This window comes from Canis lupus, chromosome 8 (genome assembly GCF_003254725.2).
Source record: "Canis lupus dingo isolate Sandy chromosome 8, ASM325472v2, whole genome shotgun sequence".
Taxonomy (NCBI): Eukaryota; Metazoa; Chordata; class Mammalia; order Carnivora; family Canidae; genus Canis; species Canis lupus.
The window spans coordinates 68990529-69013259 of NC_064250.1; the positions used below are offsets into that span (position 1 = coordinate 68990529).

The following is a 22731-nucleotide window of genomic DNA, read 5'->3' on the forward strand; positions in this document are numbered from 1 at the left end:
GCCTGTCCTCCTTGCAAACTCCTATTCATTCTTCAAGCCTTGGTTCAAGCAAGAACTTGTGGGGCCGCTGGGTGGCTCAGGCTCGGGGCGTGAGCCCTCCAGCCCCCCCCTCCACTTCCAGGAAGCCCTCCCTGAAATCCCAACCCAGAGTCCCCGGCCTGGGATCCCTGGGAGGATCTACTGATGGGCCCGCGTCCCTGCCTGCTCTGGGGGTTCGCCTGGGTCTTACTGGGTCTCCGCGCCCGAGGCAGGTGTTGGCAACCAGAAGGGGAACGGTTCCACTCGGGGGGGCAAGGGGCAAGAGAGTACAAAAGCCACGGAGAAAAGGTGTCTGGGAGAACAAAGAGTCTGTCGCGTGGACAAGAAGGCAGGTGGAAGGGCGTTCTAGGCAGGGGCACGGCAGGGGCACAGGCAAAGGCAGAAAGGCTCGACAGCTTATTTGGGACTGGGAAGGGGGACTTCAGTATGGGGTGGGTGGTGAGCAGAGGGAGTCGGCTGAGGGGCCAGGACAAGGGGGGCCCAGTGTATACCCGCTGCAAAGGGAGCCACAAAGGCGGGGGGGTGGGGTCCAGGTGATGTGGTCATTTGCTCAGTCATCACACGGGCCAGGCTTGGTTCCAGACACCACAGTGCGGGTGGGATGGCAAGTACCTTGTGGGGCAAAGGGCCTGCCCTGCGGGGATCAGTTCAGATCCCCAGCCCGGCCTGCAATATACAGAAACTGCATTCCAGTGGCAGGAGGCAGGGCCCGGGCACAGGGTTATTCCTCTGGACACCCCCAAACCCCTCCAGTTGGATCACAAATGCATCTGCTCCTGCCTGGGGAACCCACCACAGTGTGGTTCAGATGCCCCACAGCGAACCCCCACCTGGGCCCCTGCTACGGACCAGGTCTCAGGTGAGGCACATCATCCTCCCAAACAGCCCTGCAAAGTGGAGGTGACTGGGACATCTGCTTCACAGATGAGGAAACTGAGGCCAGAGACTGGATCTGTGGGACCCCAAGCACCATGACCTACCCCAGCTGACCAACTTCCCCACCATTCCTCTGGGCCTCTTGGTCCTAGACCCCTGGCACTAAATTTGTAGGATGGAACCCTACAGGGGCAGCCCCCGCACTGGCTGGGAAGGAAGGGTCTGGAAAGACCCCTGAGGCAGCTCTGAGAACACTAATGAGGTGAGAAGAAGACACCAGGGGACCCTCCCCAGTTCTGGGATGCTATGCTACGTCCTGGCCCCATGGGACCCCCATTCCCACCAGTTTCAAAATGTTGCCTCAGCTGAAAGCCCAAGTGGCCCAAAGCAGCCCAGAAGCCTAGGCCCTGGCTACTGCCGCCAGCCTTTGGGACTCGACGCAGGGAAGCCCTCAGCCCATTTGGCAAAACCACGCCTGGTCCCCTTAGCATCTCAGGCAGTGGACCTGCCCAGGTGGCTCACCTGTCCACCTGGCTCACCTGCCCACCTGTGTCCTCTGTGTCCCCACTGCCCAGCACACAGGGGTGGGTGCTCAAGAGCCTTGGCTGGGCATGGAGAGCTAGACAAAGAGAAAGAGAACCACCGACAGACCCCCCCCAAGCTGGTCTTGGGGTGCCCTCTGGATGCTACCTTTTCCTGCAAGCTCCAGCTGAGTTAAGTAGTGTCCCCTTCTTCATGGGACCCATCCCAGGTGGGGATACTGGTGAGATGACAGCCAACATGGGGTCCTGAGGAGGGCCCGGGCCTGAGGTCAGAGGCCTACGCTCGTCTGCGTGGCCACAGCCAGGGCTGTGGCTCCTGGGGCCTCCCTGGCCCCACCTGGACCTTGATCGTGACAAGGCGGGCCTGACTGAGCATCGGATTTTGGATCTGAGCTCCTCTGATCTGAGACTGGCCCCCTCCCCCGAGCCCAGGACAACTGTCCTTGCCCGGTGGGACCCACAAGGCAGGGCTGCACTCCAGCTCAGTGGCCAGGAGATGGCCCTGCTCTGAGCATCCAGTGAGCCGCCTCTGCGAGCCCACCTGTCCCAGGCTCCCACCTGGGCCTTCTGCACGGAGCCACCGCCCAGAGGGTCCGGGCCTGCTGGGAGGGCCCCGGGGCTCTGTCCCCGAGCCAGTGGGGCATGTCCCAGAAGGAGCCTGGGCTCTGCTGGCTCCCAGCCTCAGGGGATGTGAGCGGCCGACCCGCACCAGGCCGGGGAGGAGGGGTCAGGGGACCCCCTGGCCCTCGGCGGGTGCTGAAGCCTGGAGCCGGGCCTGCTGCCCACACGACCTGGCTCAGACTCCGGAAGGAAGACACCCGAGGGCTGCCCGGAGTGGGGTCAGGGGCGGGACGTCGAGGGGGAAGCCGTGCATATTCCCATCGGCTGAGCCCCGGCCGCCTCCCGGGAAGCCCGGGGGAGTCCACGGAGGCTGGAAGTTTAGCGCCGGGAGGGAGGCCGCAGGGGACACTCCCCAGACTCGCGGGATTCCCCCAAAATGGCTCCAGGACGCGCCGCCTCGGCTGGCCACCGCGAGGACGCCATCCCCCGCCCCGCCCCCACCAGGCGGAAACTTAAAAGCTCGGATCCAGGCAACTGTCAGCTGGGGGCGGGGGGGGGGCGCGGGGACCCGGCGCGAGCAGGGGCGCGGAAGCCGGAGGGTCGCGGGGGGCACGGGGGGGCACGGGGGGGCCGCAGCCCCGGCCCGGGCCGAGGAGCCCCCGCGCGGGGCTCCCCATTGTCTCGCGGCGCGCGCACCCGCACCCCCCGCGCCCTCCGCCCCGCGCCCCCCGCCCCGGCCCGGGAGCCGCCGCACTCACCTGAGTTTCTCCATGTCTGCGGCAGAGGCCTGCGAGAAACCAAAGGAGAGGGTCAGCAGGCAGGAGGCGTGCGCTCCGCGCGGCCGGGAGGGGCGGGCACGGCGGGCGGCGGGGGGCACCGCGCTTCGGTGGGCGGCCGGCCCGGCCCGCGCGCCCCGGCTCCTGCCCCCGGCTCCTGCCCCCCTGGCTCCTGCGCCCCGGCTCCTGCCCCCCGGGCTCCTGCGCCCCGGCTCCTGCCCCCGGGCTCCTGCGCCCCGGGCTCCTGCGCCCCGACTCCTGCGCCCCGGCTCCTGCGCCCCGGCCGCCCGCCCGACACTCCGGGGACGCGCGGGGCCGCGGCCGAGTAACAGGTGAGCCCGCCCGGCCACCGCGCGCCCCGGCCCCGAGTTACGCCCCCCGGGGGGCGGCGGGGGTTGGAGGCGCCGGGCCGGGGCGATCCCGGGCTCGCCCGAGGAAGGGGGGCCCGGCCCGGCCCCGTTAACTCTCCCGCGGCCGCCGCCCCGCCCGTTAACCCTTCCGGCCCCGCGCTCCCTCCCGGAGGACGCCGAGCCCGGAATCGCAGAAATCTCCCGGTCGGAGGATGTTCGAATCCGGGAATCGGGAGCCTCCGGGACCGCAGGACCCGACACTCACGCGATCCGAGGGGGACGGCATTTGCGACCGCGGACTCCTGGAGCGGAGACCCCGCCGCCGCGGGATTCCGGGGCTCCGGGCCTGGCTCGCCCCTCCCGGGCCCGAGGGATTAACCCCCGCGCGCCCGGCCCGCCGGCGGGGCTCCCTGCCGGGCTTGCGCAGAGCCGCCCGCGCGCCCCAGACCCTCCCTGCCCAGCCCCGCTCGGCCGGGCCCCCCTGGGCGCCGGCCCGGCCCCACCCGCGCCCGTTAACCCTGCGGGCGCCGGCGGGCGGCACCGCACTTCCTGCGCGGGGCGGGGGGCGCGGGCGCGGCGCGGGCGGGCGGGCTCCCGGGGGCGTCCCCCGCTGTCCCCGGCCGTGACGGCCCTAGAGGGGCACGGGGGTCCGAGCGCAGGGACCGCGCACACACCTGGGAAGACTGATGACTGCCCATCCCGGCCCCTCGCTCCGGGCGCCGCCGCCGCGTCCGCCGGGAGCGCGCTCCGCTCCGGTCCGGGCCCCACGCCGCCTCCCCCACCGCCCCGCCGGGCGAGGGCGCAGCCCGGGCAGCGGCGCCGAGCAGGAGGCCGGGCCGGGCCGGGCCGCCACGTCCGCGGGCGCTGGGGCAGGCCCTCCCGGGACCCCGCGGGCCTGCTTGCTCACCTGCGAGCCGGGCCTGGGGGCAGGGGGAGGCGGCGGGGCGCTCGGCTGCCCTTCAGCGCGGCGGCTGCGGACGGCGGTGGGGGGAGGAATTTGGGAGAAAGGATCCGGGGGGCGCGGACTGGCCCCGCGCACGGCGCACCGCGCGCTCTGAAAGTTGTCGGGGACCACGCGCCCAGACCCCTGCAGATAGCCTCCTCCCCCAAGGACAGAGGATTGGCTGCCCGCCCGGTGCCTCCCCAGCCCCTGCCTCCCCCGGGCCCACCTTCCCCGGGGCCCCATGACCGCCCCGGCACGCCAGATCCCGGCATACAGCAGGCGCTCAATAACCGCGGGCACTGCACGCCGCACCCCGCGCCACTCCCGCGTGCCTCTTCCTGCCTCTTCCCTCTCTCTGGCCGTGAGTTCCAGGCGGGCGCCCTGTCCCTTCCCGGGGCACCCCCAGCACCCAGCAGGCCGGGCCTCCGCGGGGCCCGCGCGGGGTGGGAGGAGCCGGGCTTCCTCGGGGTCAGCCCCACCCGGGTTCACACCCAACCCAAAAAGTCCAAGCGTTCCTTCAGCCACCAGCGCCTTCTCACCCGTTCACTAGGTCTGGGCTAAGTTCTTGCTGGTGGCAGGGGGCGGCCAATGAGGTGAGCCCTGCCCTCTGGGGGCTGGTGGTTGAGAAAGGAAACCCCTGCCCCTGTCCTGGGAGTCCCCCCTCCGCGGAATGGCCAGGATGGATGCTTGCACACGCGCCCTACACATCCGTGCCCCCCCCCCCCCCCACTTCTTGCAGGGAAGCAGGCTCTCCCATTTTACAGACGAGGAAAGCAAAGGCCAGAGATGGCCTGGAAGCCAGCCCTCAGAGAGAGGCCCTTCTCCCCCCAAAGGCTAGGGGTACCCCTCAGATGTCTCCAGTTGTCTCAATCGCTCACAGTGAATGACCTGCCAGGGAGTTTGTCTGAAATTAATAAGAATGTATTAAAATTTAATTTTAAAAATCTAGCATTAATTATTTATGTTGAATGTTTCAGCTCTTCTAAAAGGTCTGTCTGGGAATTTCTGCCCCAAGGAGTGTTAGGAGAGGCTGCTGAGTTGCCTTGGCGCCTGGGGGCAGGGCAGGAAGGCTGGTGAGGAAAGGGGGGGGGTGTGGCTCGCCCTGGCACCTTGGCGCGCCTTCCTTCACTCCGCTATCCCAGACCCTGAAGCCTGGCTCTGACCATTCCGCGATGTCTCAAAATCTCTCCAGACCCGGTGCCTGTGCCCTCGCCTTAAAGGTCACCTCCACCAGGCAGCCCTCCGGGGAGACCCAGTGGAGTTGTTGGGTCTGGGTCTCCATTCCAGATGCCCACTCCCTGGGGCAGGGCCCTTCCCAGGGGCTAGCCTGGCACCTCCCTCGGGGTTGGGATCTTGTGCAAAGCTCTGGATGCACATGCGATGGGCAGTCACAGGTGTACGCGGCTGGGGAGCAGGGCGGGCAGTGAGACCAGCCCGGTGGGGAGGTGCTATGCCTTTGGCAATGGTTTTGGTATTGGGGCCTGAGTCCCGCGTTCAAGTTGCAACTCTGCAACTCATAACCACAGGATTTGGGGATATTCCTGAGATGCCCCTATTACAGATGAGAAAAACAAGACCAAAGCATGAAACGGGCGTGTTCAAAGTCACCTAGAGTAAGCCAAGGCCCGCCTGCTGGGCTGGGTAGAGCAGAACACGGGGACTGCCTGGGTCTCGGGCCAGAGGTGGTGGCTCCATTACAGAGGAGGGCAGGGATGGTTGGGGACTGTATGAGGGGCCCGCGGAACGTTCAGCATCTGCAGGGCGAAGTGATGGGACAGGAAATACCCGCAGGGCCCCTCCGGCCCCTCCAGGGCCCTGCAGGCAAGCGGGATCCCAGTGTTCTTCTCAGGACACTCCCTTCCTCATGCGTGGCCCCGTGCCTCTTCCTGCCGCATACTGTGACCTTGTCCCCTCCCGGGGGTCCGGCCCAGCAGCCACCTTTATTTCCCTAAAACATCCCATGAGCCCTGCTTGTAGGCCACACGCCCTTGCCTCAGCCCAGCTGCTCTCTGTCTTTGCCCGTGCTGGTCCACAACACCGCCCCTCCTCGGGATGCCACCTTCCCAGGGGCCCCTGGGCACAGTGACTGGCACACAGTAGGCACTCCCAAGAGGCGACGAAGGGAGGCAAGTCTGCCTAACCTTCTGATCTCACCTCCGACCTGCCCCTTACTTGGCCCACATCAGCCACTCCGGCCACCTTGCTGGTCCCAAGCTCACCCAACTGGCTCCGGCCTGAGGGCCTTTGCACTCCTTCCCTCCACCTGAGAGGCTCAGGCCCAGATCTTGCAGGACCAGTGCTTTCCTTCTCTGATGACCCAACTGAAGCAGCCCTCTTTGGACTCCTCCTTGGTCATTTGCCTGCCCGCCTTGCCCCTGTCCTATAAATGAGACCCCTACGGCAGGGCCCTCGGCCTCTGCCACTGTGTCTCTAACCCCAGGGCCTGGCACGGAGGGCCTCAGTGGCAGGTGGTGACACCCGAACCACTGAAGTCGCTCTTAATGCCCAGAGGCACCTGCTCCGCACCCTGAGCGCCCTCCTGCCCTCGGGGCTCCTATCCCTCACTCACCACCCCGTGCCTCTCCCTAAGGCCCACCCCCAAGTGGGTGGCACCTGACCCCAAGGGCACATCTGCACAGAGTCCTGCCGAGGGAGCCCCTGTGAGGACGTGGGTCTCCACTCCACACCTCCCTCCCACCAGCCAGGGCGTGACTCCTCCACTGGACCATCTGGCTGCCCATGCCCCCTCCAAATCCTTCTGTTTCGGAAATACAGAGAGAAGGAAAGTGAGTCCCGTCCAGGGACGGGCCTGCTCAGTGCTGAGAGCCAGGTCTGGGACCCAGGGAGCCTGGGTTCTGGTCCCAGCTCTGCCTCTGACGCACCGTGTGACCCTGGGCCAGTCCCTGCCCTCCCTTGGGGCTGGGGGCTGGCCTCCCAGGCTCTGACCCCAGTGCTCCACCTCGGTGTCTCTGTAAATCCAGTTGCGGCTCTGGCTTCCTCAGTCTCCCCCTTATCTTGCTACCCGACTTCTGCCCCCAGGGGAGGAAACAAGCTGAACAAGGTGGAGGGGGCACAGGGGGATAGTATTCCCGGGTGCGGCTACCACAGGGGTCACCCACCTCCCACTGATGAAGACTCGGGCCTCCTACACAGCTGTGCGACCTCTGGCAAGGCTCTCAACCTCTCTGAGCTCAATCCCTCAACTAGGGCACATGGAAAATTTTCAAAGGACATTGTGAGTGACAAGGTAGCCATGTGTAAGGGACTGTCTCGGGGATAGGGCTCCTCTGGAGAGCCAGCCTTTGAATTTAATCATCCGGGCTGGACAGCCTTCTAAGATGCTTTACATGCCTTCTTGCATTCACTCAACAAACACTGACGGTGAGCCCTGTTCTAGGGGACTCGGCAGAGAACAAACCAGAGGAAGTTCTGTGGCCTCACGGTGCTGACCTTGTCCATGGGATGCAGATTACAGGGGATGTCAGCACAGCCCCTGCAGCCCCCTCTGCTGAGAAGGAGGGAAGGCTGGGGCTGTCCACTGGGAGGAGGTCAGGATGACACCGAGCAGAGACTGGGGAGCTGGCGGGAGCAGCAGCTCTGGGCATGGGGGGCCCGGGGAGTCTGGGAGCATCTGGTCCTAAGTGGGGAGCAGGGAGGTGTCTCACGGGCCAGGGGACAGGTGCCCCGATAGCTGCCGAGGCGGCTGGAAGGGTCCAGAGATGACAGATGTTGTGGTAGGACGTCACCAAGGGGGCGGGCGCACAGGTCCAGGGGCTGTGCCTCTGGGAGTGGCGGGGTACACGCAGCACTACAAGTCCCAGCAGCGGAGGAGTAGGGCTGGGGGGCAGGGTGCTCTTCAAGTCAGGGTTCAGGGAGGGCTGGAGCCAGCCGAGGCCCCCAGAGAAGGGAGCGGAGGGAGGTAGGAGAGGGGGGGTCACCGGCAAAGGGGGCAGGGCAGGCCCTCGCAGACCATGTGGCGGGTAAGAAGCTGGCTTCAGGTCCCTCAGCAAGTCGGGGGCCTGAACTCAGGCCCCGGCTAGGCGCTGCTGTCCCCAGATAGGGCCGGGAGTGTCCTCCTCCCTGGGATTCCAGAAGATTCCAGAGGACCGGGCAGGCCGCGGGGTGCCGCGGCCCACTCCCCACCCTGCCTCATGGCTCCGCGAGTAGCCTCAGGCAGGGCCTCGGGTTCCCAGCCGAGTGCGGCTGCAAGCTGGCCTCCAGAGCTAAATCTGGCTTACCAGCATGTTGTATTTGGCCTGCAAGAGGTTTAAAAAATTTTTTTAAAAACATTTGAGCCAACATTTAAAAATTGGGAGAGTTTACATTTTAAATTCCATATTTTTGGCTTCTACTGAAAATTTGCAAGATCTGGCAACTCCGGCCCACATTCCCACGTGGCAACAGTTGGGGAGCTGGGAAGCAGCTGCCCCCCCCCCAGAAGCACCTCGCAGGGGGGCTCCCACTGGGGAGAGGTTCTGTCCACACCTACCTCACCAACAGCTTAGCTAGACAATGGGGACTGTGAGGCCTGAGGGTGGGTGACTTGCGGAGGCCACTCAGTGGGACAGCCCCAGGGGCAGGAGCTGGGGACACCTGGGCCTGGCATCAGGGGTCTTGTCACAGCCGCGCCTGGGCTACTTCAGAGCCCCCGGCCTGCCTCTCCTTCCCTGACCCTGGCCCCGTACCTCCTGCGCTCCCCTGACCTCAGGAATTGGCTGGCTGGAGTCATTCGTGCTGTCATTAGGCCCGTGGGTAGCAGAGCTGGAGGGCTCGGAGGCCTTCCCCAGGGGCTTCGTTTGCTAGACAACGAAGGGGAGGACCAGGGCCACCCACAGCCACGCAGCCAGATGGGACAGAGGGGGACAGAGGCCGGACTAAAACCCAGGGCCCTCCCCTGGTTGTAGCTCCCTCCCAGAGCTGTTCGTGGTGAAACTCCAGGCATTATCCTCAAAAAAGAGCTTTTCAAAAAAGGATGGAGGCCAGGGGTCAGCCCTGCTACCCTAAAGCTCCAGCCCCACCTTGGGAATAGCTCTGGGGACACAGGCCCGTCAGGGCTGGGAGGGCAGGGGACACACAGCAGAGGGACCGGCGTCACGACCTCCATCACCATCCTCATGCCAGGGACTGAACTCCTACTGTGCGCCAGGCGGCCTCCAGTCCTCCCGCCCCCACACGCCACGAGGACACGGAGGGCTGAGCTCGTCTGAGCCTCTGAGCCTGCTCCTGCCCCTGCTCCTGCTCCGGGAAACCGGCCTGATCCTGCTGTCTCTCTGACCTACCTATTTTGAGTCTTTGATGTGACGCTGGAGGGGACCCAGAGCAGGTGCTCGCTGCCATGTGATATGGCCCTGGGGGTGGGGGGGGGTGAGGAAGGCTGCTGCCCCCTCCCCCTCCCTGGGGAAGGACACTCCCTGCGCCTCCGGATGGAGCCCTGCTCCCTGGCACCCACTGCTGGCCCCCACCTGGTCCCCACAGCCCTGTGCTGCCTGGCAGTCCCCTCCTGCCTGGAGGAGGCATGTGTGAGGAGCCTTGAGACAGAACCCTCCAGAGGCCTGGGCGTCTTGGGGCTCCCGCAGGGCCCCACGTCCCCAGAGGCTGCTCTGTGTGCAGGGCTCAGACTGGCACAGAGGCGGGGGTCGCAGACTGCCAGGCCCTTGTGGGCAGGCAGGGGCCAGGATGCGTATCGGGCACCTGTTGGATGCTTTCCCTGTGACAAGGCAAAAGAAGAATCATGATCATTCCTGCCTTTTTTTTCATAGCCCGGGACCCCGAAGTCCAGAGGGGGTGGGTGACCCGTCCAGGTCACCTGCAGGCAGTGGATCCTTGAGCTGAGTCTACCTGCAAGCTGAGAGCTCCCAGGCGGAGCTGGGTACAGCTGGCCCAGCAGCCACAGGGGAAGGGCCAGGACTCCCTACCAGCCATGCTGCCTCCGGCCGTCCCGGGACAAAGAGACAGGTCGCTGGGGGTGGCAGTGGGGTGGGTGTCGGCAAGAGACGCCAAGGAGCAGAGGGGCAGAGGGACAGGTTAACACTGCCTGGGTCCCCTGCATGGCCTGAGACTCAGTTTCCTCCCCCGGACAATGGGAGCATAACGATGGCACCAACCTCCCGGAGTGGGGCAGAGAACAACCTCGGTCCTGCACCTGGAGAAGTCCAGATGGGGCAATGTCCTCAAGAGCCCATAAAACCCCACCCTGGCCCCCGGGGACACGGTTGGTTTGGGGGAAAGTGGTCAACCCGAGGAAGCGTGCACGTGCATGGGGTGCTGCTCTGCAGAACTACGTCCCCGGGGCAGCTTTCTACCCATCTATGAGGCCAGGGTGTGTGTGGGTGCAGGGGTGCCGAGGAGGACACCTGCACTGAGATTTGAAGACCTGGGTCCTAGCCCAGACTCCCCATGGGACATGGGACCTGGGGCAAGCGGCAGCCTCTCAGAGCCTCAGTTTCCAGTTCTACAAAACGGGGGAATTAGCGAAGGACACGGGGCCACCTATCTGCCCGACAGGACAGTGACAGTACCTCACGTGGAGGTGTCTGAGGTTCGAATATTCAAAGGGGTAACCTCACAAAATCCGGCGGTAAAACACGGAGGCCTCTGCCACAGAGGGGGGGATATTATTACTGTTGTCAGTATTGTTGGCTCCTGTGCACTGGGGTCAGCATTATTCTGCTCACCCCAAGCCAGAAATTTCACCTTAGAGATTCGTTCTTTTGGTCCTTAAGGTCTTGCCCGTTACAGGTCTTATAAGAGGGGCGTGATGAGGGGCCTCGGAGGGGGTCAGCGGGGCTCCCGGAGAGGACCCGTGGGAGGAGGGAGGGGACCGCAGCGGACCTCTGCCCAGCGGCCTGCTGGAGGATGGGCTGAGGCGGAGACTCACCCGGCTTGGAGGCTTCCGGGGGGAGGCAGCCTGGCCCCCAAGCTTGCCGCTGCCCACGCGAGCCTCCCCGGTGTCCGCGGCCCGGCCCGGCCCCGCTCTGCAGGCAGCCGCGGCTGAGGACGGCGGCTGGCTCAGGGCCAGGCTCTTCTCCGGGGCCGCAGCTCCTGCGAGGGGCTCCTGGGCGGGGCCTGGGCCTCGATCCCCAGCGGGGGGCTCCGGGCTGCGGCCTCTGGGCCCCCGGAAGGCCTCCAGGGTCCCAGGGTCCAGCACGCGCACTGGTGACCTCATCCAGGAATCTGGAGAAAGGCAGCCTGGCCTCTCGGCGGAGGCCCAGCCGGGCGAGGGGGCCGCTGGCAGCCCTGCTGCCGGGGTCGGGGGGCCCCGGGGGGGCCGCGGGTGCCTCCTCCCGGCCCGGCCGAGCGGCCCAGCTGGGGCAGCGCAGTCCGGCGGCCCTCGGGGTGCCAGCCGAGACCGGGACTCGGTGGGCGGCCGTGGGGGTCCTCTCTGCGCACTTCAGGTCCCCGGGGCTTCGGCCCTGGGCCGCGACACGGAGCCTTGGCCATCCTGCCCGGGGCTGCTGGGGTCGGGGCCCCGGTCCTGGGAGTCGGCCCCTGAGAGCATCCTCCTTGGTCAGTCCAAGGTCAAGCCTGTCCGAGCGCCTCTGCACCCCAACTTCTCTCCTCCCACGGGACTGGGGTCCCCACACCCTCTTGGTGGCGGCGGGGAGGGGTCACGGCCACTCGTCCCTCACTGGCCAGAGCGATCAGCTGAATGCCCGCCTGCCCATCGATCCAGACAGCACGTGGCAGGGGGGCTCCCGCCCCCTGGATTGATTCTCCCCGACCCGGAGCTGGGCCTCAGGGCTTAGAGAGTGCCACAGCGAAGGTCATGTCCTGAGCCCTGCGCCTGCCCTGCCTGCGCGGCCTGAGCGCCTGCTGTGTAGGGGAGTGCCTCACACAGGCTGGGCGGGGCTGGGCCTCACACGCTCCACTCACTCCCTTCACCTCTGCCAGGTGCGGTGTCGGGTACGAGGGGCAGGTGGCACAGGGACGGCTGGGACCGCGGCCGCAAGGAGTGAGCACGGGGCCCGCAGAAGGGGACTTTAGAACACCACTGACTCCGCAACACAGGAGGGCCTGGTGGATGCTGCCGGTTGCCCACTGTTCTCCTATTCGTCCTCAGTAAAGGAATCCTTTTATTCCGGAAGGCGAGATACTCCACTAAAAGACTGCATTTCGCAGCCAAGGGGTAGCCAAGGAGATATAAACAGAAGTTACTGGGCGTGACTGCCGGCAGAGCTCCTTAAAAGGGATCACACAGCTTGCATGTGCTGCTTCTGCTCCCGATCCCTACCCTCCTGCTCCTTAACTGGAACATGGAAGTGATGGTTGGGGCCGTTGCAGTGACATTGCACCACGAGGCAAACTTGCGGCAGAACCTATATCCGAAGAACGGAAGAGCAGAAAGATAAAGGGAACCTGGGTTCTTGATGACCACGGGGTCATCACACCAGCCCTGGACCACCTGCCTTTGGTGCTTTAACTTGGGGGAAATAACCCCCCGTCTTATCTGTGCTCTGGTTATATCCGTCTCTGTTACTAGCGGCTGTGTGCAATCCCTCAACAATACACAGGGGAGGGGACCCCTGGCTGGCTCAGCGGTTTAGCACCTGCCTTCGGCCCAGGATGTGATCCTGGAGTCCTGGGAACGAGTCCCACGTCAGGCTGCCTGCTTCTCTCTCTGCCTGTGTCTCTGCCTCTCTTTGTGTCTCTCATGAATAAATAAATAAAAATCTAAAAATAAAAAAATACACAGGGGATAAGGCAAGGAATAGTGGCTGATAATGCAAAGAGGAAAGAGCCTTTGGCACACGAGGACCCAGGCTGTCCTGGGTCAGGACATTTAATTGGGAGAGTAGAATGGGGGAGTAGAATGGAGGAGATTAACCCAGATAAAAGGCCAGAGGTCAGGCCCGGGTGCTTTCTCCCGTGTGGAAGGAGATGTGCCTGCCTTGGGCATCTCAGGAAGACAGGAGGCAGGACGCATTCCTGGGGTGCACCTGCATGAATCAGAGGAAGTCTTGCTAGGGGGTGGCAGCCCCAGGCCCTTGGCTGGCCAGCTGGTGCCCACTACCACCATCTGGGCTTCTGGTGCTGCTCAGAGCATGGCCTTGACTCCCTTGGCAGTGCCTACTCACGGCTGTGAACCTGAGGCCCCTGCCCACTGGCGGTGCCTAGATGTCTCATATCAAGTGCTAGGGACCCCTTCTTTCCTGGACTCACTGGACACTCTCTGAATGCCCCATAGCACCTACAACTGAATGTCTGAAAAGCTCCATGAGCTCAGCTCCATGGGAGCTGCCTGGACCCCTCCTTCTCCCCATCCCCTCCCTCCCCCGCCAACCGGCAGGCTCTGGCAAGGCAGCTTCTCTCAGACCTGACCACATCCCTTCATCCCCAACATCACCTTACTGGTCCCAGATGCCACTGTGTGTGCTCACCTGTTCACCTGGAATCGCCCCTCCCTGGAGCCCCCCGATCCTATGCTGATCCAGCTTGGTCCATCCCACAAACACAGCAGTATGAACTTGAAAACTCACAGACCAGATAACCAGACAATGTCACCTGTTCATACGCCCTGCAAGGCCCTGCCAGTCCGGTGTCTTCTCTAGAGACACTGAGGGGTCTTCCCTCCCTGAACGGCCCTCTGGAACTTCCATCAAGTTCCTGAATGTGCTAAGCTCTACTTGGTCTCAGGACCTTTGCATGTGCTATTCCCTCCCCCAGAATCATTCTCCCCCCCTCTCTTTTTCCCTCTGTCTCATTACCTAATTCCCATTTAAATTCAAGGCCCCAGGCAACAGCCTGTCACCCTGCAGACCCCAGATCAGATCAGGTCCCCTTGCAATAGCCTCTTGTCCCTCCTGCTTTTCTCATAGCACAGCCCCCAACTGCCAGGGGTATGTGTGCCATCATTTGTTTATTCTCTGTGTCCCCTAGGAATGCAAGCTCTGCTCTGTCCTCACTCTCCACACAGGCCTAGGTCCACCACAGTAGGTTCTCATAAGTAGTCAGGAGTGGACCTCTTCTGGGGCTGAGAACTGGGGAGGTGGCAGGGATCTCAGGGTCTTAGAAAGCCAAGCATCACCCCAGCCCTGCAGTCCCCTGATGGCCACCCCCTAACAGCTGGATACCCCCTCAGCAGAAGCCATCCAGCCCCTGCCCCATCACCATCTCCATCACCATCTCCATCACCATCACATTTCCATCACATCTCCATCACCACCATCGCCGTCACCACAACCATCACCACCATCTCTATCATGATCTCCATCTCCATCACCAACTCCATCACCATCACCATCTCCATCACATCACCATCTTCATCACCAACTCCATCACCATCTCCATTACCAACTTATCTTCATTACTATCACCAACTCCACCTCTACCACCATTCCTATCCCCATCTCCTCTCCTTCACCATCACTATCTCTATTGCCACCACCATCATCATATTCATCACCATCACCAATTCCATCACCAGCACCATCATCATCTCCATCACCATTCCCATCACCACCACTACCATCTCTATCATCATCTCCAATGCCACCACCATCTCCATCATCATCTCTATCACCATCACCATCGCCATCTCTTTCATTATCATCATCATCCCCATCACATCTCCACCACAATCACCACCACCATCTCCATCACCATCTCCATCACCAACTCATATCCATCACCATCAGCAACCCCACCTCCACTACTATCTCCATCCCCATCTCCTCTCCTTCACTATCACCATCACCATCTCTATTGCCACCACCATCATCATCACCATCCCCATTACCAATTCCATCACCACCATAATCACCATCACATCCCCATCTACACCACCATCTCCATCACCAACTTATCTCCATCACTATCACCATCAGCAACTCCATCTCCGGCAACATCTCCATCACCATCGACATCTCCATCACTATCACTAACTTGATCACCATCTCCATCTCCATCCCCATCATCATCCCCATTACATCTCCATCACCACCATCTCCTAAACCAACTCATCTCTATCACCATCCCCATCACCACCAACATCAACATTCCCATCACATCTCAATCTCCACCACCATCTCTCCATCATCATCTCCATCTCTTTCACCATCTCCATCATGATTTCCATTGCCAATTAATTTCCACCTCTATCAATATCTCCATCTCCAATTCTATCACCATCACCATCTCCATCACCACCATCTCCTATACCAACTCATCTCTATCACCATCACCATCAGCACTTCCATCTCCATCCCCATCTCTATCACCAACTCCAACAGTATCATCAACTCCATCACCATCTCTAGTCCCACCCCCATCTCTATCACTATCCTCATCTCCATCACCATGTCCATCACCATTACCATCTCCATCATCAACTCTATTTCCATCACCATCACCATCTCTGTCAAAATCACCATCTCCATCACAATCTCCTTCACCATCTCCATCACCATCACCATCACCAACTCCATTTTCATCACCATCAGCACCACCATCGCCATCATGATCTCCAGCCATCACCATCTCCATTGGGGTCTCCATCACCATCATGATCACCATCACTCTAAACATCTCCATCACTATCACCATTTCCATCACCAACTCCATCACCATCTCTGTCACCATCTCTGTCACCATCTCCATCACCATCACTGTCATCATGTCCCTCACCATCACCATCATCATCCCTATCTCCATCACCATCTCCATCACCATCACCATTTCCATCACCATCAACATCTCCATCACCATTTATATCACCATCTCCCTCACCATCTCCATCTCCCCATCACCATCATCACTATCACAATCTCCATCACCATCACTGTCTCTCTCATCACCACTACCATCGCCATCACCATCTCCATGTCTGTCATCATCTCCATTTTCATCACCATCTCCATCCCCATCCCCATCAACATCTCCAACACCATCAGCATCTCTATCACTATTACCATCACCAGTGGGAGGCAGCAGGCCCAAGGTCAAGTCCCTCTCCAACATTCCCAACAGAACCTTGGGCAAGTCATGTCCCTTCAGTGTCACATGCAGATGGATGCCCCATTCAAGGACAGTGGTAGGAAGCGGTGTGAGAACACATGTGCTAGGCACCTCTATCACAGAGCCTGGCATCTAGTAGGACCTCAGGACTCATGAGCACGGGGCTCTAATGTGTCCATTCCCTGTGTACATGTGGTCACAAGAGTGTTCTAGGGACTCTGGCCAGCTGGTCCTCTGAGCTTCTCCTAGAGTTGCCGGCTGCATCAGACAAGTTCCCGTTGTCATAACAACCCATTGGCTCTCTGCCGCCTGGGCCCGAGGCCCGAGAGGATGCTGCCGGCTGCCGAAGCTTGCATCCTGGGCCTGCTCACCTCTCAGCAGCCTGGGCTGCCTCTCCTGAAAGGGCTTCACAGCTCCTAGCATAGCGGCCCCAGCCTCTTGACTCAGCTGTTTCAGTCCCACTTCCTGAGTCTCTACTGTGTGTCGAGCTCCATGCTCAGCATGCACACACATCATGGCCCAAGTCCTCACTCAGGCCTGTGAGGTGGGATGGCTGTGAACTCTGTTTCATGCTAAAAGAAGCAGAGTCTTAGGTGGGCAGAGTGACTTGCCCAAGATCCCACAGCTCTGACACTGCAGACCCAGGAGGGGAACCCTATAGTTCAAGTACTCACCCTATTTCCTCTCCAGGACCCCCTAGGGACTTCCATAACTGCCTGGTCCCTCCTTGATCTCATGGGTGTGAAGCTGGCCTCTGTGAGGTTGGAGAAAGGAGGGACACAACTTCCCATTGCCTCTTGGGCCAGAGCAGGAAGACCTGGTTATAGGATGCTGGTGGGACCCTGCAGGATGGGCAGGGCATGCTGGGACACCCACTAAGGGTTCCAAACATCACCTCACTTATTCTCTTAGTAACCCTCACCAAAACTAGGATTTGCTAGCCCATTTCACACGGAAGGACTTGGGCTCTGAGGGTCACTGGTCAATAGCCATGGCTTGCCATAGGCCAAATCCTGCAATAAAACACTGGCAGGAGTGCAGGCCCCCTCCCGGGGCCTCCCCTTCATGTCAGTGCAGAAGTTGCTATTACCGTTGCCTTTTCAGGGAGGAGGGCGTGGAGGGTCTGAGAATTCTCATACTTGTACTTTGAACCACCCTGTCTCCTTGTTTCTGGATATTTCCCTGCTGGCCTGAGAATCCTAGAGGGCAGGGGCGCCTGGGTGGCTCAGTCAGTTAAGTGTCCAACTCTTGGTATCGGCTCAGGTCCTGATCTCGTGAGTTGTGAGACTGAGCCTCATGCGGGGTTCTGCGCTCAGTGGGAGTCGGCTTGGATATTCTCTTCTCCCCCTGGCTGCACTCTCTCAAATAAATAAATAAATAAATTGCAGTCACAGGCCTTAGCTGTCCTGAGTCCCCAGTGTCCACGCACATGCTCTGTGCCATCAGCATCTGGACTCTGGATGCTGCTCCAGCCTTTCTTCCTCAGAAGGGATGTGCCCTTGAACTATCCAAACCTTCCAGGAGGTCTCCCTGGGTCTTCACAAGAGCCTACATAGCTACTTCATCATACAACACGTAATTGGAGAGGTTTAATGGCCCCCTTCTGTCTCTCTAGCCCTGCAGCCTCCCCACTACGCTCTCATGGAGCCAGAGCACTGGGGGTCATGTGAACAAGACACCAGCATCTAGAACACCAAGATGCTCCACCCATCCAACCAACCAGCCTTCAACCCATCTATCCCTATAGCCATTCATCGGTTAATGTGCCCATTCGTGCATCCTTCCATGCCTGTACGTGCTCTGCTGACCTGTACTCACCCACCTGCTAATTCTCTAATTCCTGTATCCATCCATCACCTATTCATCCATGTATCCATCCTCTTTACTTGTATCTCACAGCCATCATCCACCTGCCCATCCATGGATGCATCCATCCATTGACATGTGTGCATTTGTGCACTGATCCATCCTTCCCTGCCCGTATCCACGCGTTCATTAACATACACTCACGTACCTATCCATCCGTTCTTCATGCATCCTTCCGTTCATTCCCACATCCCTCATCTTACTAACATTTGAGTGCCCATCCATCTGTCCCAGCATGCAAGCATTGACTAATCCGTTCAGTATCCATCCATTTTCTCATGCCCATGTCCATCTATCCTGACATGTATTCCTGTATCCATCCATCCTTTTATCCATCTATCCATCTGTTGACATCTGTCCATCTGTTTTAGATCCTTCCATCCATCCATCCAACCATCCACCTGTTTTGCCACATGCATCAGAAATTCATCCTCCTATCACCTGTGTATCCATCCATTGATATCTTGTTCTAATCATCCAGTCCTGTATCCTTATCCGTTCACCCATCCATCCCTATCTATCCTTACATCCCTACTATCATCCCTATCTATCCTGCCACTTCCATCCATCAGTTTCTGCTCCCACCCATCTATCCCTCTACTTTCTATTCATGCATCCACCCATCTGTCCTGCTGTACGCCTCCCATCACTGTCCGTCCACACACTGTCCCTTTTGGCCTGCTGCACACTGCTTCTCTACCTGTGCAGAGTCAGGTGCATGGGGAGGGTATGCTAGGTGAACACAGAATTCATTCACTTACTTACTCACTCATTCCACTAATATTGAACCAATGGAGACAGCTCTGGTCCGCTACTCCCACCAGCTACCATCTGGTGCCTCCTCTGGGGCAGAAGTGACTCTATTGACTGTGAAAGGTGTCGTGCTAGATGCTGAGGCCCAGAGAGGGGCAGGGCCTTGCTTGAAGGTCACATAGTCAATCAGTGGCAGAGAAGGAACCGGAACTCAAGATTCCAGATTCCTATCCAGGCCTTTCCACCAGGCTGGAGAGGGTAGGAGAGGGAACCAGGGAGGGACACTAGGGACAATTCTAAACCCAGCACAGTGAGCCTCGGGGTCACTCAGCCCTGAATTAGTCCCTGGGAATCTTTTATCTGCTTTGAGGGGAGATTCCCCCTGCCCCATGGCCATGCCCTTGACCTCCAAACTCCAACAGGACTGAGCCTCTTCTGATCCTGGTTCTGACCCCCTTCTGACCCCCTAGGTCCTGGACCCATGCTGCTCCTCTGACCCTCCACTACCCTCACCTGTTCAGCTGTGACTCAGCCCTCCCACTTTACCTCTTGGGATTTGAGAAACTATGTGTGGACTGTCTCCAAAACAAGATATGGATCCCTGGGCTACTCTCATTTCACACATTCATTCATTCATTCTTCAACATCAAGTGCCTGCAGGGCCAGGGGCATACCCTCAGAGTGCTGTTGTGGGGATGATGCATGAAAAGGCTAATACTGGGCTTGGCACATAGTAGGTGTTCAATGAATGGCGACCATCGTGTGCCAGACTCTGTGCCCCAGTCCCTGCAAGTGAATGGGAGATCATCTAACAGACTGCTGGTGACTCCGTTCTCACCCAGACCTGGAAACGTCGCCCGTCCCACCTCAGCCCATGGCAAGTCCACCCCCTAAGACAGGCTCCTGGCAGCCTTCACCCTCCTCACTCAGCATCCCAGGTGTGAACAGCTCCAGGTTCTGAGGATGAGCAGAGCCCAGAGCTCGGGGAGCTGTAAATATGAGACAGTAGCTCGGGAGGGCCCTCCGCGGAGGCACAGCCACCCCTCGCCCAGCAGCAATGTGCTGAGCAGCCGGGAAGAAGCTGCATCTGCCACTGTGCTTGCTTTTCTGTGCCGCCCTGATTATAGTGAGAGTCGGGAAAATTAAGGGTTTTCGGGGACGCTGCCAGGGCCCTTGCTGCTGCCTCCCCGCCCTGCGCGTCACAGATGCCAGGCAGAGCCGCCTCCATCGGCCACTTGCCCCAGCCAGCAGTGCCACGCTGGGCCCGGCTGGAGAGCACAGCCCAGGTCACAGGGCGCCTCTCCCACAGTCCCCACCGACCCCGCGGGATGGGGAGGGTCTTTGCTGTGGTTGGTGGGTGGTGGGCCTGGGGCCCGCCGTGACCCCTAGGGGTGGCCCAGGGCGACCCTGCCCCGCCGAGCCCCAAGGCCTTGCCCCCCGCCGTGCGGGACCCACGTGCGGGTGCTCCTCCTTCGGCCCCGCCACTCACTCCCGGGTGCCTCCTCTCTCCCCTGACGCGGGCTCGGGGGCTCCAGGAGGTCGCCCACGCCGTGCCTGCCCCAGAGGCACCACACGGGGGATGGGGTGGGGCACAGCCGAGGAAGGAAACACCTCGAAACCAGGCAGGAAGCGGAAGCGCCGGGGCAGAAATTCCCCTCCGACGCGCTGGGGCTCGGGGAGGGTGGGAGCGTCAGCACAGCGGCCCTGGGCCTCAGTTTCCTCGCTCGTAGCCGAAGGCAATGTCGGCACCTGCCCGGCAGGTCGGGACCGCGGCGGGGTCTCCCGGGCCGGCGCGCGCCCACGCGGCGCCAGCGCGCGGTGCAGCGGCCGCGGCCTCCGGGGCGGCCTCCCCGAGCCGGGTCCGGGCCTGCCCCCTACGCAGGGCGGGACGAGGCCTCCCGGCGCCCGGCCGCGGCCCCAGGTCCTCGCCCCCCGCCCCCCGCCCGCCGCAGGGACGCGCGCTCGGGCCGGCGGGGGGCGGGCAGGGGCGCGCGCGGAGGCGGAGGCCCCGCCCCGCCCCGCCCGGGATGCCCGGCTCCCCGGAGCGGCCGCCCCCCCCCCATCTGCGTCCCGGTCTCCCGCCCCCGGCCCCGGAGACCCGGCAGCACCGCCGCCCCCCGGCCGCGGCCGAGCGGGGCTGCCGAGCGGAGCCCGCCCCGGCGTGGGAGGCGCCCGCCCCGCCCTCCGCGCGCGCAGGTACTCACCGCCCGGCGCAGCCGGCCCGGCCGGCGACCGCCCGTCCACATGGCCCCGGGGCAGCCGCGCCGCTCCCGCTCCCGCTCCCGCCGCCGCCGCCGCCCTCCCCGCCGCCCTCCCCGCCGCGGCCGAGCGCGCCCGGAGCCGGCGCGGCCGGGGCTCCCCCACCCCCCGGCTTCCCGCAGGGAGCGCCCGCCCCCCGCCCCCAGCCCGGCTCCCCGCCAGCCCGGGCCCCGCGCAGCCGCGGCTCAGTCCGCGGCTCCCCCCTCCGCGCCGGGCCGGGGCGCACTCGGGGGGCGCGGGGCGCGGGCGGCGGCGGGCGGGGAGTGAATGGACGCGGGCGGCATGAATGGCGGAGCGCATGAATGGAGGAGCGCCCCGGTGCGCGGGAGGGACGGAGGAACGAGGCACGAATGCGCGAGGGAAAGACTGAATGGGCCCCTCACGCCCGCGCCCGGCACTTATGGGACACCTGCTGTATACCAGCCCGGCCCCAGGCCTGGGAACGCCCGCGGGGCGCGCGGCCAGATCCCGCGCTCCTGGAGTTCGCGCTTTACAGATGTAGGGCCCGCGGGGGGGGGGGGGGGACCAGAGGCGTCGCTCGGCCCCCGCCCCCGACTCGGCCGCACGCAGCCCCACCCCACCCCGCCCAACCTCGGTGGCTCCCTCGGGTCACCGCGGGGGCCCCTCCCGCCATCCTTCTCAGCCGCCTCCAGGCGCCTGGGCCCGGGCAGCCAAGTGATGGGGGAGGAGCCCCCTCACTTCCGAGCTCTCCCGAGGGTCAGTGTTGCTCCGGGAAGCTCCAGGTGGGGCCCCTCCCTGCCCTGCCCCCAGCAGAGCCGCAGGCCGCCCGGTCCTGGCCCTGAGAAACCCGGGTGTGGGATGAGCCAGCGCCTCTCCGCCCTGAGACGGCGGGCAGGGTGATCCTGATGGGCCCCCCCAAACAGGCTGGAAGCTCCTCAAGAACCAGCCTCAGACCTGAGGACCTGAGAGCTCCGGGAGCACATCTGCCAGCCCAGCCAGCGCAGCAGCAGCAGCAGCCGCAGCAGCAGGAGCATGAGAACCCAGGAAAACGCCCGAGGGGGGCCCGAAGGGAAGCGGTGTGTTGGGGGGAGAGGTGGCAGAGCCCGCACCCTTTACTCCTGTCCTCCCTCAGGACCTACGGGCTCCTAGTTTACACGTGTTTGTATCATTCCCGAGCACGTGGCAGATAAAAAAGCTGCCAACGAATCCTTCATACATTTTTTTCATTGTGGTAAAATACACATAGTAGTTGCCATTGTAACTGCTTATCAGGGTACAGTTCAGTGGCATCAAGCACAGACACACGGTTGGGCAACCATCCCCACCATCCGCCGTGTGTATTTTACATGTTGCGTACTTTGCAGTTTCTACCCCACTCAGGGGGTTCGGGGAGTCGGTTGCTACGCTCAGGCACAGGGCAGTGCTGAGGAAAGGAACTGGCAGCAAGGGAAGCAAGACAAATAGTCACCAGGAGATAGGAGGTAAAGGAAACAGGAGCCAAGAGCTACGGGAGCGTTTGGTCCCCTCTCCTCCCGCTCAGGCCCTGGTGAGAGTTTTGGGGTACAGGTGGAGAAAGGGAGGTTCAGGGGGCTCTCCGAGGCTCCAGGGTGTCAGGGATGCCCTTTTGCCTCCGGGCTCAGGGGACTATGGTCAGGACAAAAGGAGAGGTGGCAGTTGGGTGCAGGCTCTCTGAATCCCTGTTTTCGGGGGACTGGTGCCTTTGTTTGGGGCCTTGGTTTCCCTGTGATGAGTAGGGCAGGCTCTGTGATGTCTCCTCTCCACCCCCGCCCTCCGGGATGCTGACGCCCTTCAGGCCACACTGGGAGTGGAACCCAGCCTGCTAATCCCCCACC

At 62.1% G+C, this 22731-nt stretch overlaps 1 protein-coding gene across 9 annotated transcripts in view; it reads right to left on the reverse strand.

Annotated features, from left to right (window-relative positions):
• BEGAIN (brain enriched guanylate kinase associated) overlaps positions 1 to 20947 on the reverse strand; it is a 44346-nt gene extending 23399 nt beyond the window's left edge. For 3 of the 9 annotated variants that reach the window (XM_049113479.1, XM_035719956.2, XM_025443172.3), the window contains exons 1-2: positions 20863 to 20947; positions 2777 to 2805 (exon numbers count right to left, since the gene is read on the reverse strand). In XM_049113479.1, coding sequence (XP_048969436.1) covers positions 2777 to 2805; positions 20863 to 20904 — 71 coding nt within the window. In that variant the 5' untranslated portion in view covers positions 20905 to 20947. Of the gene's footprint in view, positions 1 to 2776; positions 2806 to 3409; positions 3564 to 3818; positions 3912 to 4313; positions 4516 to 20862 lie in introns of those variants that run through there. The other 6 variants (XM_049113483.1, XM_049113478.1, XM_049113481.1 and 3 more) reach the window with 4 other exon arrangements.
• Positions 20948 to 22731: the final 1784 nt, after the last annotated feature.